The sequence below is a fragment of the Salmo trutta genome, chromosome 15, assembly GCF_901001165.1.
Source record: "Salmo trutta chromosome 15, fSalTru1.1, whole genome shotgun sequence".
Classification (NCBI taxonomy): Eukaryota; Metazoa; Chordata; class Actinopteri; order Salmoniformes; family Salmonidae; genus Salmo; species Salmo trutta.
Window position 1 is genome coordinate 42,281,943 of NC_042971.1, and position 25,396 is coordinate 42,307,338.

At 42.2% G+C, this 25,396-nt stretch overlaps 1 protein-coding gene across 3 annotated transcripts in view; it reads left to right on the plus strand.

Annotated features, from left to right (window-relative positions):
• The window catches only part of LOC115149087 (ectodysplasin-A), a 61,455-nt gene that overhangs the window by 24,587 nt on the left and 11,472 nt on the right, over positions 1–25,396 (plus strand). For all 3 annotated transcript variants that reach the window (XM_029691599.1, XM_029691598.1, XM_029691600.1), the window contains exon 2: positions 13,302–13,410. In XM_029691599.1, coding sequence (XP_029547459.1) covers positions 13,302–13,410 — 109 coding nt within the window. The remainder of the gene's footprint in view (positions 1–13,301; positions 13,411–25,396) is intronic.

Sequence of the window (25,396 nt, forward strand, 5' to 3'; positions counted from 1 at the left end):
ACATTTTTTTCTGTGCTGGCCCCCCATGGGAATCAAACCCACAACCCTGGTGTTGCAAACACCATGCTCTACCAACTGAGCTACAGGGAAGGTTTCCTCAATGACTGGAAGTCTATGTGAACAGCTACTATGGCATTGCACTAACACTAGTTGCAATGCACCCCCTCCCCCCGCTACCCTTTGCCATCACTGCTGAAAAAACTCCAAGGGAAAACACTGCATATGTACAGTACGTACTTTTCCACTCCAATGTCGCATAATCATTCAGACTGACCCCTCAGCAACAGTACATGCTGTTTAGACAGAGAGAGGAAAGACATTTTTCAAACTCAACTCCACACAGAATAGAACAGTATTGGCCTTTCGTCAAGGGCAAGACTCTGGGTGGTCTGTTTGCAGCAGTGATGAGGAATAAGTCACATCTCTTGTGTTTTTCTACCCACTGTCTCTCCAGCCCCCTCAGGGGTTAGCATGTGTGTCTGACTGGCTGTGGGCTCCCTCTTGGGCTTGGCCCCTAAGAAGAACACATATCTGACATAGGAGCCTTTACATCAAGCCTCAGACCCAAGTGCATGTTGATGTGACCTCAGGCTCCAGATGTGGACTTGTTGTAACCTTATGATCGAGGCATCATTCAATGTCTTTCAATCCAGTTTGTGCGGGCAAGAATATCACACTAATTAAAGTTGTTATAACCATTGTTCTACTGAAATGATGTATGCAGACTTCCTTGCCCAAGTATGCTTAGCGGGCCTACATTTGTTTGATACATTACATGTTGCCAGACACAAAACTGAGGTTATAGCACATTGGAAACATGCTTACTGAGCTTGTCCCATTATCAGGCATGATATGCAAACAAGTGCTAAACAAAATATGTTAAACACACCTTGTTATGCTAATCAACAAATGTGTCCCTGATTTTATTTAGTCTGATTTGTGATAAACAATTTGTGACAAACCTTTTTTGGAAGTGGTTATTTTGTGTACAAGAATGGCCTGGTGGGAGGGCCCATGCAGTATAGACCTTCCTGGTCTCTTGACTGTGTGGAGTTCAGTTGAGTACATCATCCCGGTCCCAGTCCCAGTTGCACTACTAGAAACAGGGTGAAAGGTCTGTACACTGATCTGCCCTATTACAGTGTGATGAATGAGATGGCAATGTCCGCCATCAGTATAAAAGGTGCAATTTAAAACGCACCTGGAAACGCCACCTGTATAGAAATGCTCCATGTCTCACAGCAGACTCATGTTGCATAGTCTAGACAGCGCGTCTCTCCAGCCTTTCAGAGCCCCGGCGCATTAGGTTAGCATTTGGCAGGTCAGCATCTGTTCCGGTAGTGGTGATACTCCCCACTCCGCCCCAGCCCCCACTGGGTTCCTCTAATATTGAATGTGTTCCCCTTGCTCCCCAGGGAACCTCTCTCTCATTCTCTCTCTCTCTGCTACCTTCTATCTTGTCGCCTGTCTGATTTACTTAGTATCTGTTCTCCTGTTGCTTTACACACCGCCTGGGGCGGCAGGTAGCCTAGTGGTTAGAGCGTTGGGCCAGTAACCGAAAGGTTGCGAAATCAAATCCCTGAGCTGACAAGGTAAAAATCTGTCGTTCTGCTCCTGAACAAGGCATTTAACCCACTGTTCTTAGAACTGTCATTGTAAATAAGAATTTGTTCTTAACTGACTTCCCTAATTAAATAAAGGGTAAATATAAAACAAACACAGTCTCTCTTCTCCCCCACATCTCATGCTGTTTGACCTGTCTAATGAATCACTGTTATCTCCAAGCTGCAGATGTTATCTAGTTTGATCCTTTTCCAACCTGTGTGCACATTTGACATACTACAAGGTAGAAGCAAAGTAGAGGCTTATATTGGAACATGTACAGTACTGTACAATAGACTGTATTGTAAAGGGATTTAAAACGAGACAGGAGATTTGTGTTTCACTGTGAGTCAGTGGCGGTCGGTGCCGTTTAAGATGAGGGAGGATTATTTATTTTTTAGGAGTATGGCCTTATTCCTATTACAGCATATTGGATGACTGTCATTCATATTCCATTCACCCAGCTCAATGTAACATCAATAGGTTTAGGCTTCTACATGATACTCAAATGTTCCCTGTACCCATCATGAGGTTGCTACAACCTAGCCAATGGATGAAAGTTTACAACATAGATGCACAGGTTGAGAGAATTGTGAGTAATCAAGGTGACAGACAGTGACACATTCAATACCACCTTTCACACTCTTGCCTGCATCTAGCTGATCTAGAGTGTAATCATTAGTCCAACAATTGCAAATTTGAGTTTATGTTGGACAAATTCAGGTAAGTTTATCCCCATTTGGTTCCATTTAAGAAATGTTTTTCAACAGAATCGGCGGAAATAAATACACCCCTGATCACACGCAAAACAGTTCACTTTCATAGCAGCCACATTCAAACAGCATGATCACTTTGCTCAATGTATATATAATTCCTTCTTCCAACTATCTACACGCTCTCCTCCTCTCACCTATTCCCTTCGCTTGTGGACTTCAGTGCTGTCTGTGACCAGGCGAAAAACCTTTCCAAGCCAAACCTTCATATCATGACAGCTAACCGCTACACACAGCCTACATCGTTGTCAACTAGAACTACTAGAACTAACACGTTAGTAAACCCGCTACAATCATGCAGTACATTTTACAGTTAGAAATCAGTTTAGCAGTTACACCAGTGGGCCCCAGTAGCAATAAATGAATAAAACCAAAAGCTTACATTGACTTGGATGAGTTCCAGTGTTGGATAGCCATAGCCAGCTAGCGAACATAGCATCCCTCTCTGTTTGAGCAGGGTGTTTGAGTAGGCTAAACTATCTAGCTGCATTTGCTAGCTAAGTGAAAGTGAAAGTAAAAAAAAAATACAACCAAATATAGCTAGCTTGCTCTTCTCCTTAATTTTTAAAGAAATGAATTTGTTTAAAACTGTTCATCTATTGTCTTTCACCCTCTTTGATTCAACTACTCATCACATTTTATGCAGTACTAGCTAGCTGTAGCTTATGCTTTCAGTACTAAATTCATTATCTAATCCTTTGATTGGATGGACAACATGCTGCAAGAGCTCTGATAGGTTGGAGGACGTCCTCCGGAAGTTGTCATAATTACTGTGTATGTCTATGGAAGGGGTGAGAACCATGAGACTCCTATGTTTTGTATTGAAGTCAATGTACCCAGAGGAGGACAGAAGCTAGCTGTCTTCCAGCTACACCACGGGGCTACACTACAGAGTGCTGCTGAGGCTAACGTAGACCTTCATTGCAAAACAGTGTTTTAATCAATTATTTGGTGATGTGAATATATTTAGAATAGTTTTATCTAAAAAGGATAACTTCTTTAATTTTTCACTATTTACATTTTTATGAAATTCACTGAGGAGATGGTCCTCCCCTTCCTCCTCTGAGGAGCCTCCACTGCTATGAGTACAGTATTATCATGTTTTGCATATTCTTTCTGGTCTGGATTTCTTCTGGGAGGTTTTCATGATAGAACTCTAAGTACATATTTGTAATTGTCATGCCATGGGCAATCACATATAGATTTCACATGTCTTTGTGCACCATAAATATGGCAACTGCTGTAGAGTACTGTGAGCACAGTTTACCTAGCAGATTGTTAGTTTTACCCATCCCACTGAAAGACAATATCTGCTCGGAGAGCATGTTCTCCTGCCAATTCTTGAGACCTTAATTCTTAATCCTGTAAGTATGAAACCCAATACCTTTAAGAAATGCTTTAAGGAACGCTTCCACTGGACACACTGGTTGAATCAACGTTGTTTCAATATAATTTGTCAATGTATTGTGACGTGGACTCAACAGGGAAAATACATTGGATTTTAAAAAAAAGTCATTAACCAGTACTGTTTTCATCTAATTTCAACCAGAGTTGTAAACATTGAAATTGGAGTAAAACTTATTATTTAAGTACATTGACATAACAGCCTCTTAGTCAGGTTAAGTCAATCTAATTTCAACATATTCCTCAGAACTCTCTATACGTTGAAATTGCGTTGAAAGTTCCTCATCCTATGTTCAATGTATTGGGTGGTTGAAATTCTGTTGAATCATATACAAGACAATATCCAAATATAAAAGTGTATTATTAATACCATGCATTTGGCATCCTATTTATAGAGCTTAAGGTAATTACTTCTAAACTTCAAAAGATCCAGTCAACCATAGACGAATGATAGTATATTGTACGTAGCTAGCTTCACGTTGAAATTATGGTGTGCTTTGGGCAAATCAGATGTTAATACAGCCTACATAAAGCCAACCTCTCTCAGAATTTACTTTCACACACAGCTTGTTTAAGAAAAGTTTGAGTTACTTTCAACTATTCAATGTTATTTAGGTAGTCTACTTAAATGAGTATAGAAGCTGATCAATGTCTGAATAATTTGACATGATAGCTCAGCTGAAATTAAAAAGAGCTTGTTTCCAAAGCTAAGCAGCATACATAGAGGTAGGCATCTGGATGGTAGACTTGTTCTCACTGAAGTGCATTACCCCTCATATACCAGTAGGAGTCACTGTTCAGGCAGAAATCGTTGGACTGTGGCTTCATATTTTATCTCAATCTACCTCTTTATTTAGGTTGTTGGCATGACGCTGAAACAATGATGTTGATTCAAACAAACATTTTACTATCAACATTGAAACAAGGTCAAATAACATGTCTAATTAAACCTAAAATTCAACCCAATATATACTCATTGGCCAGTTTATTAGGTACACCACCCTATTCACACCAAAAAAAATATTTTCTACAGACAGTGAGTCACGTGGCTATGGCTTGCTATTTAAAGCAGGCAGACAGGCATCGAGGCATTCAGTTACTGTTCGATTGAACATTAGAATGGGCAAAACGAGTGACCTAAGCAACTTTGAGCGTGGTATGATCGTCGGTGCTAGGAGCGCCGGTTCCAGTATCTCAGAAATGGTCGGCCTCTTGGGCTTTTTACGCATGACAGTGTCTAGGGTTTACAGAGAAATGTGCGACAAACAAAAAACATCTAGTCAGCGGCAGTCCTGTGGCCAAAAACAGCTTGTTGATGAGAGAGGTCGAAGGAGAATGGCAAGAATAGTGACATTTGGGGGGGGTTAGCGCGTGCAATTTTTATGGGCCTAATAATAAAGACGTCATTTAAAAGGTAAAAATGTATTACCTTTTAATGTGGCATAAACACAACCAGTCATGATTGTCATACAAATCACTTCAAAAAGTAGGCTACCGGGGCATGTTCGTCCAGTCCAAAATAATTTCAGCATCCAAACTGCATGTATACTCGTGCCATTTGATGAATGGAAATAGACATCTGTTGCAAAACACCAAAAAGTGTTCCTAATGACAATCAGCAATTTCCATTGATTAGGCCTACATTAATTGATACGTCTTGCTGATAAATGTATATTTTTTGTAGCCTGAAAAGTTGTGACACATGAAAAGGGGTTGAAACTATTCCGTTGAAAACGGGATGGTCACCCTAACCCATGGTGAACTTACTAGACCAAGCTGCAATGTGTATTACCATGAACTTCAAATAGGCAGCCAGTGATGTGGTGGTAAAAAAAATATGTGGGTAAACTCTGATTGCCGGATGCGGCAAAAACAAATTACACTCCTTTTACTTTCAATGCATTTTTCTGAAAAAGGTGGATAAATGGTGTTTACTTGCGTTTACCCTACACTAGGCCACCTCTGCCGGTAGCTTACCCTCTCAGCCGAGGCAATTTTGCAGACATGAATACACAGAGAACAGGTAGCCTACATTCAATATAATACATTAATTGAATCAAAACATGTTTTACACCCTAGTTCATGAGTTGTCCATAATTCAGGAGTTAATGCTTGGAGTCTTCACAGATTGTGCAACATAAAACACTACCTTTCTTTCCTTACGTTAATGACATTTATGAGAGTATTATTTGTCATTATTAAGCATTTAGCAATTGAATTAGAACATTGAACTTAAACCCTTTATGGATCTTGGAGATCTCTGAAAATGCACTGTAAGTGTAACTATGCCACGTAACACTTCATTACGTTTTGTCATGAAAACAGTTCTCATGGGCACACAAATCCAAAATAATGTTGGCCTATCTCATTGCAAAATCGAATGCTTCTAACCGAATGTTAACCTCTTCTAACCAAAAGAGTCATCTTATAGGCTTACTGTCATTAACGTATACTTGTTGGATGGATTGGATGCGCATTACTGTCTAGCTGTAGGCTAGTTGTCTAGTGATATTGTCGACCATCATCAGCTGCAAAAATTAGGAAGTACAAAGGAAAGTATGCGTAAAGGATCTCAGCTGAGGCCGAAATTCAGCACTACTGAGTGGACCAACCAGCTCTCACAGTCTCACGTCAGAATTAGACGTTCATCCATGTTTCAAAAAAAATTTGCGATGTAGTTCCAAACGTCAAATTTCTAAGGGTTTAAGGTTAAGTTTAGGCATTAACTCAGAATTCTTAAGGTTAGGCATTAAACCTAACCATTACAAAAATATCTTTCTATTGCTGGATTTGAACATGCAACTTTTGCCTCTTTGGAATCAGAGGCAGATGCTTACACCCATCCACCATCCACCATTAAAATTACCATTATTTAGAGAAACCCCACACACCACCACCTCCACCCAATGTTGGACTTTTGTTGCATTTAGGGGTGCTACAGTGTTGTGTATTCATTAATGCCAAGGAAAATCAGGCTTTTCAAAAAAATTGACCGACAAAAAAACATACAATTATTTATCTTTTGTCTCTCTGTGTTTCATAATTTTCCTTCAATTCGCAAGTGGCTGAATGTATTTCACAGGAGAAAGCATCTGAGCAAGTGAAACAGCGCCCCTCTGTCTCTCTACGTGTAGGCCATCTATCTGATGCTGTCTGGTCCAAATGAGTATGACATTGTCGCCGCCAGTAGTATTGAAGGCAAGGGAAGCCAGCGAGCATTTGGCCTCCCTTGATAAAAAAGTGTACAAAATTAGCCAATCAGCGTTGAGCTAAACTGAGTAAGATCAACTGTGAATGGTCCTGGCGCACCAAAAAAAAGTGTAAAGGGAAGCCAGCTTGGATTTGGCTTCACTCCTATCAAATCCCATTGAGAGCATACGTCATTGACAGAAAAACTTGAATTGTTGCATATGGTTTTGTTGTTGTCCTCCGGTGGCTAGCTAGCCAGCTGGCAAAAATTGTCCCTTTACTAAATTAGCCATGGATGGAGATAGGGCATTGGACTTGTGGTTTTACTTAATTCTCCGTATTGGCCAATGATTATAACAACGATTCTGATCCAACCATTAATTCATACATTGTTGTGCCCCTGGCCTTAAAGGATGGAAGTTCAATATGTAGCTAGATGTATAAGGCTAATGTTAACTAGCTAACGTTTCCCATGGATGGAAGTTAGGCTTTTAGCCAAGTAGCCTAGGACAACAAAAAATAAAAGCGTGTACTGTATGACAGAGTGGTGGACAGTTTCGTCAACATGAAAGAGAGAAGGATGATATTGGCATTTCTCTACAAGTAGGGTGAGTCAACATATGTTTTCTGCTTACACAAACATGCACGCACACACACACAGAAATCAGAACCATGGACAGCCACAACATATTTAGCTTACATTGATTGGACTAAATTGTTTTTGTTATATTTTAGTTGTCAGTGTATTAGACTAAGCAGAGATGATTTGATGATGTTGAAATGGTGCTGGAATAGTGGAGGCAGCTCCTGTTTTCTTTGTGACTCGCGGTAACTCTCTGTGGTTCTAAATCAATAGTTGTTTTGCGGTCCAAAAATATTGGAAACATTAACTTGCTTGACCATGCTATAGGTCATGTAACTGTCTGTTACTGTACATGCAATATGCTTTGTGTACTTCACTGGACAGAGGTTGCTATCCGGTTTTGTGATAAAACAAATGTGTGGTTGAATATTCCCCATTGATTTTACCCGCCCACTGCTACTGGGGAGCTAATGTCTCATTCAGGGGAGCTGTTCCCCACCTGGCTCCCCTGTAATTCGCACCCTAGGCAGGCCACAAACAGGCAAATAATGGTACAGAACAACAGTTGTGTGCAGAATGGCATCTCAGAATGCACAACTCATCGGTCCTTCTTACGGATGGGCTATTGCAGCAGACACCGGGTTCCACTCCTATCAGCTTAAAACAAGAAGAAGCGGCTCCCGTGGGCATGCGATCACCAACCAACACTGGACAATTGAGGAGTGGAAAAACATTCCTTGGTCCAATGAATCCCAGTTCCTGTTGCGTCATGCTGATGGCAGAGTCAGGATTTGGCGTAAGTAGCATGAGTCCATGGTCCCATCCTGCCTGCTGTCAACAGTACAGGCTGGTGGCGGTGGTGTAATGGTGTGGGGAATGTTTTCCTGGCACATGTTAGGTCCCTTGACACCAATTTAGCAATGTTTGAACACCACACCTTGTAGAATCCATGCTCCGAAGAACTCAGGCTGTTCTGGAGGCAAAGGGGGGTCTGACCCGGTACATGGGTGTACCTAATTAACACCAATGAGTATAGGATGATCCAAAAAATTATAATAATATGTGGAATTTTCATCACAATTTCAATGTATACAGTACAGAGTTCTGATGATTATGTTGAAATTAGATTGATGTAACAACCTGTTAGTCAAGTTAAGTCCATTTATTTAGGTTGAAGTTTTCCTCTAATTTCAATGTTTACAATGCTTGTGTGATCGTTTTTAAGACCTCAAATTACTTTTCATTAATAATCTTGTCTAACAACATGTATTACTGGGCAGTGTGAATTACAATCAAATCAAATCAAATGTTATTGGTCACATATACATGGTTAGCAGATGTTAAAGCGAGTGTAGTGAAATGCTTGTGCTTCTAGTTCCAACAGTGCAGTAATATCTAACAAATAATCTAACAATTCCCAACAACTACCTAATACACACACATTTCACAAGTAATCTAACAATTCCCCAACAACTACCTAATACACACAAATCTAAAGGGGTGAATGAGAATATGTACATATACAAATATGGAGGAGCGATGGCCGAGCGGCATAGGCAAGGTGCAGTAGATGGTATAAAATACAGTATATACATGTGATATGAGTAATGTAAGATATGTAAACCTTATTAAAGTGGCATTGTTTAAAGTGACTAGTGATCCATTTATTAAAGTGTCCCGTGATCGGATCTCAATGTAGGCAGCAGCCTCTCTGAGTTAGTGATTGCTGTTTAGCAGTCTGATGGACTTGAAATAGAAGTTGTTTGTCAATCTCTCGGTCCCAGCTTTGATGCACCTGTACTGACCTCGCTTTCTGGATGATAGCGGGGTGAACAGGCAGTGGCTCGGGTGGTTGTTGTCCTTGATGATCTTTTTGGCCTTCCTGTGACATCGAGTGCTGTAGGTGTCCTTGGGGGCAGGTAGTTTGCCCCCGGGGATGCGTTGTGAAGACCACACCACCCTCTGGAGAGCCTTTTCCTCAAAGCAGGAAAAGAAGGTGTTTAGTTTGTCTGGAAGCGTGACGTCGGTATCCGTGACGTGGCTGTATTTTGTTTTTGTAGTCCGTTATTTCCTGTAGAAATTAGATGTATTTCTTGTTTGAAACTGAACCAGCCCTTTCTTGGAAATGTTTCCTCTTAATGGAAAGGTTGGGAGTAATATTATCTACAGGTGGAACCCCAAGACTATATCAACAAAAAGGGCAATCCCTGTACCATCAATTTATTAAGTTATTTGGTCTGAAACAAGTCTTGTCACCCAAAACACCTCTGTGGCAAAACAGACTCCTGCCAATGATCTTGAATAGCAAAACATTTCAACAGTGGCATGAGAAGTGAATAACGCGTTTAGAACATTGTTATATAGATGGGGTGCTTATGTCATTTAGAACATTGTTATATAGATGGGGTGCTTATGTCATTTAGAACATTGTTATATAGATGGGGTGCTTTTGTCATTTAGAACATTGTTATATAGATGGGGTGCTTATGTCATTTAGAACATTGTTATATAGATGGGGTGCTTATGTCATTTAGAACATTGTTATATAGATGGGGTGCTTATGTCATTTAGAACATTGTTATATAGATGGGGTGCTTATGTCATTTATAGATGGGGTGCTTATGTCATTTGAGCTGAAAGAGAAATATACCAGTTATCCAATAATAGTTTATTTTGTTATTTACAGTTAAGAAACTTTCTCAGAAGCAGTCTTGGAGATATTACTTTTCTACATCTATCAAGTATTGAACAACAACTACATAATAACCATGACTCATATAGATTTATATCCAGAGTGTACTCATTGCTAATGCAACAATGACCAAAACCAGATGTACATAAGTCAAGAGAGCAATGGGAATCTGATTTGAATATTACAATTGATGAGGGGCTATGGTCGGACCTATGCCAAGATAGTGTATCAGTGACTATCAACTCTAGATACAGACTTATACATTACACCTTCCTCCACCAACTCTATCTGACACCTCAGAGGCTACATAGATATAACCCTGAAATATCAGAAATGTGTTTCAGATGTGGAACAACAGAAGGATTTTTTTTGCATTCTACTTGGCAGTGTACTATATTACAAGCCTTCTGGCATGATGTTTGTGATACCTTAATTATGGAGGTCCCTTTCCCACTTGACCCTGAAATATGCCTTCTGGGTAACTTTACAAATGTGAGTTTGAGGAATAACTTCAATATCAAATTTACAGAAATCGCCCTTGCCACTGTAAGAAAATGTGTTGCATTGACATGGAATTCAGATTCCCCTCTCCCAATTCCAAGATGGCTCTCTGAAATGAATAAGTGTATTCCTATTAAGAAGATGACCTATGCTTTAAGAAATAAATTCAACTACTACTTTGTATGGCAACCCTTCCTGGACTATATGGAAATACTTCCATTGGGGTTGGTGATATGTGCTTGTAGATCGATGTCAATATTGTCTCTCCGTAATGTACTGTTTATATTGCTTTGTGTATGTGTTGGTCTCTCTTGTCTTTTGTCTTATTTAGTCATTATTAGTATTATTATTATTCAAACATTGTTTTATTTTTTTGTAATTTGTAATTGTTTTAATAAAAAAAAATATTTGGGGGAGGAGTGGGGAGGGCTGAATAAGCTCTTTTTGTAGTACTTACTCTTGCTGTGTTGTATTGTTCGGTTGTTCAATAATTGAAAAATAAAATAAAATAATTGTTATTATTTTGTCCAACAACATTGTGTTCTTTCTCGCTATAGGCTGTGTTTGCAGATATCTTGTTTCATTCAGTATATATTTGATTGACACGCTCAGTAATTGTCAGGATGTAGTGATCTTCTGTTGGGGTGAATCAAATGAGGTTACATCATAGTGTTTGTCATCCCATACTTGTCATTTCTTTTGGACTGAGGATCTCCTCTGTAATAATTGGATGGAAGCCTCTTGTTAGATTGTAAGGTACACATTTACTCTTCATATTTATAACTTTTTGTAATGTAGATAGCATTTGTATCATAAAGGTAAGCAACAGCATACTGTATAAACTACGTCTATTTGGTTGTTATAATACCTCAATGGAAAAGTACTTGGTGAGAGTCAAGTTGACACAAAGCTGAGGTTCAGAGGTCTTGTCTCAGGCTCTACAGACTATAATGAGTGCCTGTCAGGGTAACTAAAGTTTTGGCTGTCCTCTCCCTTTACGGGCTGGCTGGGATATCAAAGGCCCCGCTGATAAACAAATAAACTCCCAGCACTGCTTTCACCCTTTATTGTCCTGCCCGGTTTTAATGTTGGCCAGGTGCAGAGTTAAGCACAAACTCTAGCATTTTTAAGCCAGCATGCAGCGAGCAAAACATCCACAGAAGCCTGCCTGTTGTTGGTATCACTCAGCTACAGTATGACCGTACATCCTCAGTACTGCTGAATAAATCCATTGTTATTACATTGTATTTGAGGTACAAGGAATGAAGTCCATTGGTTACAGTTCTCGTGTAACATTCCTGTCCTGAACTCCAATGTTTTAGAGTAAAGTATGTCATGTAGGTAGTAAGTACCTTGATATCAGTGCAATATCCATATAGAACTGAGACTACTCTATAAACACTGACACGCGTATACCAGCATATGAGACTCACCTCTGAAGAGTCTAATGATAGTTGGTGGAAGTGGACTATCACCCCAAAGGAATGCAGAGGGGCCATAAAATGAAACTTTTAGCTGGGAGTCATGTGACGGATGCGTAATGTTCATTGTTCACGTTTGGCAAGCCCTAGTCTCTCTTGCACATTTTCCCATAATTTTACAGGTACGTTATTGCCTTAATCAGCGTCACTCATTTATGTAGGGCTTTTGAAACAGTAGTTTGAAGACACGTTTATGGAAGACGGAACTAGTGAAAATGAGCTATTAGTGTCCTGTAATGTATTGGGGCAAAATTCCCTATAACTGTTCACCCAGGCTTTATATAAGCAGGCTCACACAATCTTGTGGAATGCAGACAACCCATGTTTAAACCCAGTCAAGAGTAACATTTATTTTCCTGCCCTAAGGTTATTGGTGGACTTTTGGAATTGATGGCTGCTGCTTTCTATTGTCATAAAATGTGCTATTTTCAATGAGTAATCAATACCACATCTCAAGTAGGATCCTCGGCAACGAGCAGCCTGCTCTGCCAAGAGCAGCGTTATGAGCTCAACATAGGATTGTCTACTATCCAACAGACAGAGACTGCCTGGGTTTGGTTTTCTGCATCTTGTACCCAAGCCTAATGCCTTCCGTCAATGGAATCATGTTTTCACATGGTTTCCCCTGGAGTTGGGCATGCATCTGAAATGTTCATCTCTTGCACACTTTCTCCCTCTCCCATTCTTCCTATCCCCTCTTCTTAGTATCTGTGGAGAGGAACTCTGCTTATCGCGTTGCAGTTTGGTCTAATTTATGTTCCATAAGTGCAGGTCTCATAAATACTCAAAGTGAACAAAGCCAAGTAATTCAATCCTGTGTCAACAAAAACCAAAAAAACAGACAAATCTAATCCCAGTCTGGATATGAAATATCATTTGAAAGAACATAAACTTTGTCTTCTTTTGCACACATTGCCCGTGATTTCCATGAATGTTATGAGATAATATGAACACATTTCGTATATCTTATGGAAGTTCTCATGACTTGCTAGTTGAAATGATAAAGACTCCAATGCAAACAACAGTTCTATTTCAATGTTATAACACTTTTCCTTGTATCCTTCACTGACCAACAGAATAGGTTGCCTCTGGGGAACAGTGACGAAAACTCTCACCTCAAAGAAGACAGAGACAATGCTGTCCATCGCACCAAAAGGAGCCAGCAGAATAAACGACTTGATTCAGGTATGGATTCTTTCTTGGAACAACGATTTCATTACATTCAGAGAATGCCTTAAACTTTCATGTTCTAATTTGTTAAATGACTGGACGGATGGGTATACATCAAAGTTTTACCTCCAGGTAAAAGACTCAAGACAGCAGGGATAGAGCAGGCTTGAACCCAGTATGCTGCATGGTTCATGGTGGGCAGTGGTGTAGTGGAAACTATACGCAGGTATACACCGTAACCCCGTTTCTTTTCAGTGTACATTGCGTATATTCACTTCTTAATCCCCACTGATGCGTATCAAAGTAGTGGAGTGGAGTTATAAGCCGTATCAATTAATAAGGCTGATGGAATATATCATAATGTTTAGCTTAAAATGTTGATAAACTATTATTTCTTCACATTTTAAGTGCAGCAAGGAATGTCCACACAGTGGTAGGCCTAAAAGAGAATTCACTAGAACAACATGTTTTCTAGCCAACCTAATTAATTTAAATGTCCTAAATCATAGTTTAAGTACACGTTTAAATGTCACATGATAAGAACAACCATCTATCAAGATGAGTCAATGGCTAGCTAACAGTCTAGTCTACTGACAAGCTAGCTAACTAGCTGTTTAGCTGGCTAGCATACCCACAAGCTCGTTTTAATCATATTAACCAGCTAGCTAGCACATTATCTTGTCAAACTGTTAAATTAGTAGCCAGCCAGTTACAAGTGATGTTAAATAACAATATAAGTCTTCTACAAACTTTGAGGGTGGTTTTCTCTAAACAGTTCATCAGGGAGACCTCCGTTGTAACTAGCTATGCTGCGCTCTATTGGAACAGTTAATACTCAAATTATACATTGTTTTGAAGCTTAAAATCTCCTCTTTCCTGCAGTGTATATAACTTCAAATGTGTTTAGGGGTCAATGTGACTGATTATGATAGAACAAGTCACATATGACTAGCATAATGCCTTTGGCTCCTAGACATTGAAAGAAAGTTGATTTGAAAGCCAAGAGAACAGGAGACTGCATATGAGGAACTGTTTATAAAATATTTATTTCTATGTTTGGTTTTTGGCGTGGCTATTTTGAAAAAAGGTAAGACATGCCTCATAATATGAAGTAAAACATCCAGGTTTCAAACAATTAAGGAACAGGAAAAATATAGTGATGCTAATGATCGGCCTATCATCTTCTGGTAGCCTAGATGGAAAGGCTTTCCCAAAATCCTTCTCAATTAAATGTTAACTAGCTACAAAGTAGCCTATGCCTACCTGGCAGAATGATATCATGATTATTTGCATCAATCCAGTGGACATTGGTTTTGTAAACTCCATCTCATGTGCAATACAGAAACACCACTAACCAACAACAGTGCTAGTGCCTGTGCACTTGAATTAAAGGGTAACTACACTCAAAAATCTACATTTCTTAAAAGTGATCTCCTGATGTGGACTTAGAATATCCAATTATGTTGCTTTTCTATTTTTTTAAATGGTGAGAGCGAAAACCTGAAAACATTTTGAAAAAATATGAAACCTATGAATTTCTGACACAGTTGACAGCTTAATTTATGTATTTCAATAGTAGACCTACTATACCAAGATGAGTGAGAGACCATGCGGTAGGATTTTACAGTGAGGAGGCAACAGCAGTTCTTTACTTTTCTTGCCCGGGTGAGGCTTTTACTAGCAAACAGGAAAATAAGCCACCAAAAACTTTACAAGTATTTACAAAAGAAAGTAACAAACTGGAAGTTGCTGGGGATAACTACTCAAAAAACCAGTTGCACTCAAACAACTCCAGCCTTAATAATACCTGTCCACAACCAATCCCTTGCCTGGCCTAGACAGAAATTACAAGGCTTAAATAGCCTACCTGGAACCTTCACTATGGACATTATTAACCAATCATCACTTATCAGTTTCACTATGGACCGTACCATTATTAACCAATCATCAATTATCAGTTTCACTATGGACCGTACCATTATTAACCAATCATCACTTATCAGTTTCACTATGGACCGTACCATTATTAACCAATCATCACTTATCAGTTTCACTATGGACCGTACCATTATTAACCAATCATCACTTATCAGTTTCACTATGGACCGTACCATTATTAACCAATCATCAATTATCAGTTTCAATATGGACAATACCATTATTAAACAATCATCAATTAGCATTCTTTTTCTCTCTCCTTTATTTAATCAGGTAAGCTAATTGAGAACAAGTTCTCATTTACAACTACGATCTGGCCAAGATAAAGCAAATCAGTGCGACACAAACAACACCACAGAGTTACACATGGAATAAACAAGCGTACAGTCAATAACATTTACATTTACATTTAAGTCATTTAGCAGACGCTCTTATCCAGAGCGACTTACAAATTGGTGCATTCACCTATAATATCCAGTAGAACAAACACTTTACAATAGTGCATCTAAATCCTTTAAAGGGGGGGGGGGTTAGAAGGATTACTTTATCCTATCCCAGGTATTCCTTAAAGAGGTGGGGTTTCAGGTGTCTCCGGAAGGTGGTGATTGACTCCGCTGTCCTGGCATCGTGAGGGAGATTGTTCCACCATTGGGGTGCCAGAGCGGCGAACAGTTTTGACTGGGCTGAGCGGGAACTGTGCTTCCTCAGAGGTAGGGAGGCGAGCAGGCCAGAGGTGGATGAACGCAGTGCCCTTGTTTGGGAGTAGGGCCTGATCAGAGCCTGAAGGTACGGAGGTGCCGTTCCCCTCACAGCTCCGTAGGCAAGCACCATGGTCTTGTAGCGGATGCGAGCTTCAACTGGAAGCCAGTGGAGAGAGCGGAGGAGCGGGGTGACGTGAGAGAACTTGGGAAGGTTGAACACCAGACGGGCTGCGGCGTTCTGGATGAGTTGTAGGGGTTTGATGGCACAGGCAGGGAGCCCAGCCAACAGCGAGTTGCAGTAATCCAGACGGGAGATGACAAGTGCCTGGATTAGGACCTGCGCCGCTTCCTGTGTGAGGCAGGGTCGTGCTCTGCGAATGTTGTAGAGCATGAACCTACAGGATCGGGTCACCGCCTTGATGTTAGTGGAGAACGACAGGGTGTTGTCCAGGATCACGCCAAGGTTCTTAGCACTCTGGGAGGAGGACACAAGGGAGTTGTCAACCGTGATGGCGAGATCATGGAACGGGCAGTCCTTCCCCGGGAGGAAGAGCAGCTCCGTCTTGCCAAGGTTCAGCTTGAGGTGGTGATCCGTCATCCACACTGATATGTCTGCCAGACATGCAGAGATGCGATTCGCCACCTGGTTGTCAGAAGGGGGAAAGGAGAAGATTAATTGTGTGTCGTCTGCATAGCAATGATAGGAGAGACCGTGTGAGGATATGACAGAGCCAAGTGACTTGGTGTATAGCGAGAATAGGAGAGGGCCTAGAACAGAGCCCTGGGGGACACCAGTGGTGAGAGCATGTGGTGCGGAGACAGCTTCTCGCCACGCCACCTGGTAGGAGCGACCTGTCAGGTAGGACGCAATCCAAGCGTGGGCCGCGCCGGAGATGCCCAGCTCGGAGAGGGTGGAGAGGAGGATCTGATGGTTCACGGTATCAAAGGCAGCAGATAGGTCTAGAAGGATGAGAGCAGAGGAGAGAGAGTTAGCTTTAGCAGTGCGGAGAGCCTCCGTGACACAGAGAAGAGCAGTCTCAGTTGAATGCCCAGTCTTGAAACCTGACTGATTAGGATCAAGAAGGTCGTTCTGAGAGAGATAGCAGGAGAGCTGGCCAAGGACGGCACGTTCAAGAGTTTTGGAGAGAAAAGAAAGAAGGGATACTGGTCTGTAGTTGTTGACATCGGAGGGATCGAGTGTAGGTTTTTTCAGAAGGGGTGCAACTCTCGCTCTCTTGAAGACGGAAGGGACGTAGCCAGCGGTCAAGGATGAGTTGATGAGCGAGGTGAGGTAGGGGAGAAGGTCTCCGGAAATGGTCTGGAGAAGAGAGGAGGGGATAGGGTCAAGTGGGCAGGTTGTTGGGCGGCCGGCCGTCACAAGACGCGAGATTTCATCTGGAGAGAGAGGGGAGAAAGAGGTCAAAGCACAGGGTAGGGCAGTGTGAGCAGGACCAGCGGTGTCGCTTGACTTAGCAAACGAGGATCGGATGTCGTCAACCTTCTTTTCAAAATGGTTGACGAAGTCATCCGCAGTGAGGGAGGAGGGGGGGGGGAGGGGGAGGAGGATTCAGGAGGGAGGAGAAGGTAGCAAAAAGCTTCCTAGGGTTAGAGGCAGATGCTTGGAATTTAGAGTGGTAGAAAGTGGCTTTAGCAGCAGAGACAGAAGAGGAAAATGTAGAGAGGAGGGAGTGAAAGGATGCGAGGTCCGCAGGGAGGCGAGTTTTCCTCCATTTCCGCTCGGCTGCCCGGAGCCCTGTTCTGTGAGCTCGCAGTGAGTCGTCGAGCCACGGAGCAGGAGGGGAGGACCGAGCCGGCCTGGAGGATAGGGGACAGAGAAAATCAAAGGATGCAGAGAGGGAGGAGAGGAGGGTTGAGGAGGCAAAATCAGGAGATAGGTTGGAGAAGGTTTGAGCAGAGGGAAGAGATGATAGGATGGAAGAGGAGAGAGTAGCAGGAGAGAGAGAGCGAAGGTTGGGACGGCGCAATACCATCCGAGTAGGGGCAGAGTGAGAAGTTTTTGATGAGAGCGAGAGGGAAAAGGATACAAGGTAGTGGTCGGAGACTTGGAGAGGAGTTGCAATGAGATTAGTGGAAGAACAGCATCTAGTAAAGATGAGGTCAAGCGTATTGCCTGCCTTGTGAGTAGGGGGGGAAGGTGAGAGGGTGAGGTCAAAAGAGGAGAGGAGTGGAAAGAAGGAGGCAGAGAGGAATGAGTCGAAGGTAGACGTGGGGAGGTTAAAGTCACCCAGAACTGTGAGAGGTGAGCCATCCTCAGGGAAGGAACTTATCAAGGCGTCAAGCTCATTGATGAACTCTCCAAGGGAACCTGGAGGGCGATAAATGATGAGGATGTTAAGCTTGAAAGGGCTGGTAACTGTGACAGCATGGAATTCAAATGAGGAGATAGACAGATGGGTCAGGGGAGAAAGAGAGAATGTCCACTTGGGAGAGATGAGGATTCCAGTGCCACCACCCCGCTGGCTCGATGCTCTAGGGGTATGCGAGAACACGTGGCCAGACGAGGAGAGAGCAGTAGGAGTAGCAGTAGGAATAACACAATAGAGGAAAAAAAAGTCTATCTACAGTGTGTGCAAATGGCATGACGAGTTAAGGCAATAAATAGGCCATAGTAGCGAAGTAATTACAGTTTAGCAAATTAACACTGGAGGGATAGATGAGCAGATGATGATGTGCAAGTAGAAATACTGGTGTGCAAAAGAGCAGAAAAGTGGCAGTGTGAGTGAAGGAGGCTTTGTTGCGAAATAGGAAGCCGATTCTAGATTTAATTTTGGATTGGAGATGTTTAATATGAGTCTGGAAGGAGAGTTTACAGTCTAGCCAGACACCTAGGTATTTGTAGTTGTCCACATATTCTAAGTCAGAACCGTCCAGAGTAGTGATGCTAGTCGGGCGGGCGGGTGCAGGCAGCGAACGGTTGAAAAGCATGCATTTGGTTTTACTAGCGTTTAAGAGCAGTTGGAGGCCACGGAAGGAGTGTTGTATGGCGTTGAAGCATCTTTAGAGGTTAGTATACAGAATGGTGTCGTCTGCGTAGAGGTGGATCACCCGCAGCAAAAGCGACATCGTTGATATATACAGAGAAAAGAGTCGACCCGAGAATTGAACCCTGTGGCACCCCCATAGAGACTGCCAGAGGTCTGGACAACAGGCTCTCTGATTTGACACACTGAACTCTGTCTGAGAAGTAGTTGGTGAACCAGGCGAGGCAGTCATTTGAGAAACCAAGGCTGTTGAGTCTGTCGATAAGAATACGGTGATTGACAGAGTCGAAAGCCTTGGCCTCGAAAGCATGTCGAAAGCATGTTCAAATACAGGCATGAATTCACAATAAACATATTCAGACAATAATCAATATATTACTAAATATATACACACTTCAGTCAATAGTGTAGGACCCTGCATAAAGCAGGGTAACATTTGTCCTCCCTTGGAATTCAACCACATTACAGATCTCAGTAACACAGGATAAGTAGCGCTCCTGAACACGGCTGTGTTTGACACACCTCCTGATGCAGCAGGAACAAAGGATTCACCTCTTCATTCAACGAGGATTACCGGTATGTTTGCAAACAATTTTTTACCTTTAACCTAGCGATTACATCACTAAAACATGTGCACTTGAAGCATACTAAGACTGAGTAACACAGCGCTACAAACAAATGGTTGGCGCATCCAAAACCAAATTAATGTTGGCGTGAACTCTAACATGCATTTCTCTCTCATTACAGGCGAACATCGGCAGTACTGAAGGACATGACTAAACACATATTACATTCAATAAATTCATGTGCATTCTCATAAACCCTTAAAGTGTTTCAAATGTCTGGTTACTTATAAAAGGCATGTCTTTAGATTGTGAAAGAGATTATTTGGACGATCATCACAATTGGGTTTATCATTTTAGGTCATTCAGAGTACATGTCACTGTTTCTCATGTTTAAAAAATTACACAGGGCGACCTTTCCTTCACTGGGCGGGCCGTTTAGTTGCATTTACAGAGGCTGGATCTATGCACTTTGGGAGGGAGACGTTGTTCCCCACTTCTATGTTGTTGGTATAAAACCAGAATATAAGTAATTACATTTTTGCGGCCGTTCTCCTGATTTCTTGGTTTGAAAGGAGTGAGCACTGGATTTTTGATGTGGTATTCAGTTCAAAGCCTGACATGCATTGCATTGGAACATTTACAATGCAGTAATTTGTTTGGGCGCTCTGTCATTAGAGGGTTTAAGTCTCTCTCTCTCTCTTTCTCTCTCTTTCCATTGTGGGCTACTGCTGCTGCTTAGATATCAGTTGAAGTGAGTCTACATATTTCAGCTTCACACAATAAGGTTGGTATGATCCTGCCAGAATCAGGATCTGCTGGTGAGGCATTGTTCCTTTCCTCGGATTACCTCCAGTCAGGGGAGGCTGAAGAGATGAATGACATGTGTTTTGGACGCTGCTGCTTTCTGCTCTGAGGATGTATTTACATGTAAATATGGTGCAGGTCCAGTGTTTTCATTGGAGAGGTACTATAGAGAAGAAGTGGTGCTGTGATTCCAGCTGGAGAGCTGCTCTTTTGGCTTAAAGAAAAGATTCACCCATTTTGAATGTTACTGTATTTTTTTTCTTATCTCTGAGACAAAATATGCATATCAGAGATGCACAAAAACTACACTGAACAAAAATATAAATGCGACATGTAAAGTGTTGGTCCCATGTTTCATGAGCTGAAATAAAAAATCCCAGAAATGTTCCATATGCACCTAAAGCTTATTTCTCTCAAATTGTGTGCACAAATTTGTTTACATTCCTGTTAGTGAATATTTCTCCTTTGCCAAGATAATCCATCCACTTGACAGGTGTGGCATATCAAGAAGCTGATTAAAGAGCATGATCATTACACAGGTGCACTTTGTGCTGGGGACAATAACAGGCCACTTTAAAATGTGCAGTTTTGTCACAAAACACAATGCCACGGATGTCTCAAGTTTTGAGGGAGCGTGCAATTGGCATACTGACTGCAGGAATGTCCACCAGAGCTGTTTCCAGAGAATTTTATGTTAATTTCTTACCATAAGCTGCCTCCAATGTTGTTTTAGAGAATTTGGCAGTACGTCCAACCGGCCTCACAACTGCAGACCACGTGTAACCACACCAGCCTAGGACCTCCACATCCGGCTTCTTCACCTGTGGAATCATATATCTTTGACATTGTTGCATGTTGCGATTAGATAACATTAAAAATGGGTGACTCTTTCCTTTAATGCTGAGGATCTCCCCTGATGGTCACTGATGAGGTGTCAGTCACCAAGAACATTTAGGGAATAGGATATTAGGAGTTAGAAAGTAGTATGTTAGATTGGTGCCAGGAAAGGTTTTCACTGGTGATAAAGATACACACAAGCACAAATGCCATATGAAGTGTGCGAGAGCACAGAGTATTGCAAGAGAGGTGTTGGCAGAGCCCAGAAATGACAGGGTTTTTGGCTGCCTCAGAAATGCCTGCCTGGCCTTGAACTACACGCATTCCCAAGATCAGCATTGAAGAGTGACTCCCCTACAAACATCCAAAGAAAAAGCCTTGGAAAGGGAACAGGTACTGTATGGAAGGAAAGGCCTCTCCAAAAGAGCCCCCAAAAGAATGTGACAAGAATAGGCAATATGGAGGGCTACAGCAACTGCAAATGTATATTTTCACTGGACTGAAAATATACCAGACAGTTTGTGTATGATCACACTGCTCAGGTTTAGAACCAGACGAGACGCTTGTGCCGTGAACAAACCTTCTGTGACACCTTATCTGTTTTGATCTCTACCACCTTGGGTTTAGGAGACAAAGCAGGAGGAAGGGAGGGAACCTACTCCTTCTGCACTTCCTCCCTGGGGAGATTTAACAATGTATTGAGGGTAGCATTAATCTTTACAAGCACAAAATGATTGTGATTTTTCATCTGTCAAAGAGTACGGGGTCAGTGTTGTAACCGGTAGAAGTGGGATCGCTGGGAGACATGCCCTGACACAGACGACTGCTGCTGTTGAAAGGAAGAGCTTTATGTTCACCTGTCATGAAGTTCCTCCTCCTTATCACCTACATCTGTCACTGAATTTATTCACAGAGATGTGTTCACACCGCAAAACCCATCTATCTTTGCTTCACAGTCGAATCTAATCCAGTTTAACAGAATTTTTATTCCAAGGTATTTATTCATTCTTTCTGGAGTGTAGAGTTTGTGGTTGCATTGGAAATGGATTGTGAGAGTGAGTCATGAAAGCCTTGTCCTTGTATGCTCTGTGTGCCATAGTGTAAACTGGAACACTCAGCATGGGGACTATCAGAATGACATATGTATACATACATATGTGAGTCTTCAGAGTTTGTTAGCCCTACATATGCTTCGTACACCGGATATGCCTCTTCTCTGTCTCACTGCAAAATGGATTTGTCAGTTTTATAGGGGATATCTTTAAACACAGACAGGTACAGAGTTTCATGGATCTAAGGGGAAAGACTGCAGCCTTACTAAATCAGGGGCTTATTATGTCAAATAATTCTTTGTCTGTTTTGGTGCAGTCATAGTTCTACTGTTATATGGACGAATGGTGCCAGAGGGGATGGCTGCCGTTTTACGGGCTCTTTAACCAATTGTGGTATTTTGTGTGTTTTTTCACATTGTTTCTAATTTATTTTGTGCGTAATGTTGACGCTACCGTCCGTCTCTTATGACCGAAAAGAGCTTCTGGATATGAGAACAGAGATTACTCACCTCGAACTGGACAAATGTTTTTTCTTTAATGAGTCGGACACAAAGGATACAATGTTGCTCTCAGACAAGGCCCAAATCCTTGTCATTAGTATGAAGAAAATAATGAAATACAGGGGCGGAGATCAGGGTGCCTTGTGAGAATTTGTCAGTGAGTGGGTAACCCGCCTCTAGTATCCATTCTATTAGCCAACGTGCAATCACTGGATGAGCTCAGTTCAAGACTATCCTACCAACTGGACATTAAAAACTGTAGTATCTTATGTTTCACCGAGTCGTGGCTGAACGACGTCATGGATAATATACATTTGCTTGGTTTTCCGTGCATCGGCAGGACAGAACAGCTACGTCTGGTAAGACGAGGGGTGGGGGTGTGTGTCTGTTTGTCAATAACAGTTGCTGCGCTTTATTTAACTAGGCAAGTCAGTTAAGAACAAATTCTTATTTACAATGACGGTTTACCTTGGCCAAACCCTAACCTGGACGAAGCTGGGCCAATTGTGCGCCGCCCTATGGGACTCCCAATCACGGCCGGTTGTGATACAGCCTGGAATCGAACCAGGATCTCTAGTGATGCCTCTAGCATTGAGATGCAGTGCCTTAGACTGATGCAACACTCAGGGACGCTATTAAGGTAGTCTCGAGGTATTGCTCGCCTGAGGTAGAGTACCTCATGATAAGCTGTAGACCACACTATCTCCCAAAAGAGTTTTCATCTATATTTTTCGTAGTCTTCTATTTACCACCACAAACCGACTCTGGCACTAAGACCGCACTCAACGAGCTGTATAAGGCCATAAGCAAACAAGAAAATGTTCACCCAGAAGTGGCACTCATAGTGGCCGGGCAAACTTAAATCTGTTTTACCTCATTTCTACCAGCATGTCACATGTGCAACCAAAGGAAAAATAAATCTAGACCACCTTTAATCCACACATAAAGACACGTACAAAGCTCTCTCTCGCCCTCTATTTGAAAAATATGACCATAATTCTATCCTCCTGATTCCTGCTTACAAGTAAAAACTAAAGCAGGAAGCATCAGTGACTCTCTCAAGACGGAAGTTGTCAGATGACGCGGATGAAACGCTACAGGACTGTTTTGCTAGCACAGATGAGAATATGTTCCGGAATTCATCCAATGGCATTAAGGAGCATACCATCAATAAGTGCGTTGATGACTTCGTCCCCACAGTGACCGTATGTACATATCCCAAACAGAAGCCATGGATTACAGGCAACATCCGCACCGAGCTAAAGGCTAGACACTACCCCGGCTGCTTATAAGAAATCCCGCTATGCCCTCAGACGAACCATCAACCATGCAAAGCATCTATACAGGACTAAGATTGAATCCTACTACACTGGCTCTGACGCTCATCGGATGTGGCAGGGCTTGCAAACCCAGCTGCGAGCTGCCCAGTGACGCAGGCCTACCAGATGGGTTAAATGCCTTTATGCTCGCTTTGAGGCAAGCAACACTGAATCATGCATGATAGCACCAGCTGTTCCGGAAGACTGTGTGATCACGCTCTCCGTAGCTGATGTGAGCAAGACCTTTAAACAGGTCAACATTCACAAGGCTGCGGGGCCCCAAAAGATCCACAGATGATGCAATCTAATTGCACTCCACACTGGCCTTTCCCACCTGGACAAAAGGAAGACCTATGTGAGAATGCTGTTCATTGACCACAGCTCAGCATTCAACACCATAGTGCCCACAAAGCTCAACATTAAGCTAAGGACACTGGGACTAAACACCTCCCTCTGCAACTGGATCCTGGTCTTCCTGACAGGCTGCCCCCAGGTAGTAAGGCTAGGCAACAACACATCTGCCACGCTGATCCTGTGGGGGTGGCAGGTATCCTAGTGGTTAGAGCGTTGGACTAGTAACCGAAAGGTTGCAAGATCAAATCCCTGAGCTGACAAAGTAAAAATCTGTCATTCTGCCCCTGAACAAGGCAGTTAACCTACTGTTCCTAGGCTGTCATTAAAAATAAGAATTTGTCCTAATTGACTTGCCTAGTTAAATAAAGGTTCAATAAAATAAATACAATTTAGGTCTTGGATGGCAGGAAGCTTGACACCAGTGATGTACTGGGCTGCATGCACTACCCTCTGTAGTGCATTACGGTCGGATGCTGAGCAATTGCCATACCAGGCAGTGATGCAACTGGTCAGGATGTTATGAGGATCTGGGGATCCATGCTAAATCTTTTCTCCTGAGTGGGAAAAGGCGTGCCCTCTTCACGACTTTCTTGGTGTGTTTGGACCATGATAGTTTGTTGGTGATGTGGACACCAAGGAACTTGAAACTCTCAACCCGCTCCACTACAGCCCAGTCGATGTGAATGGGGGCGTGTTCGGCCTTCCTTTTCATGTAGTCCACGATCATCTCCTCTGTCTTGCTCACGTTGTTGTCAGTCTCTGACCTCCCTATAGGCTGTCTCATCGTTGTCGGTGATCAGGCCTACCACCGTTGTGTCGTCAGCAAACTTAATGATGGTGTTGGAGTCGTGCTTGATCAGGGAGAAAGGAGGGGACTAAGCATGCACCCCTGAGGGGCCCCCATGTTGAGGATTTGTTTTACTTTTTT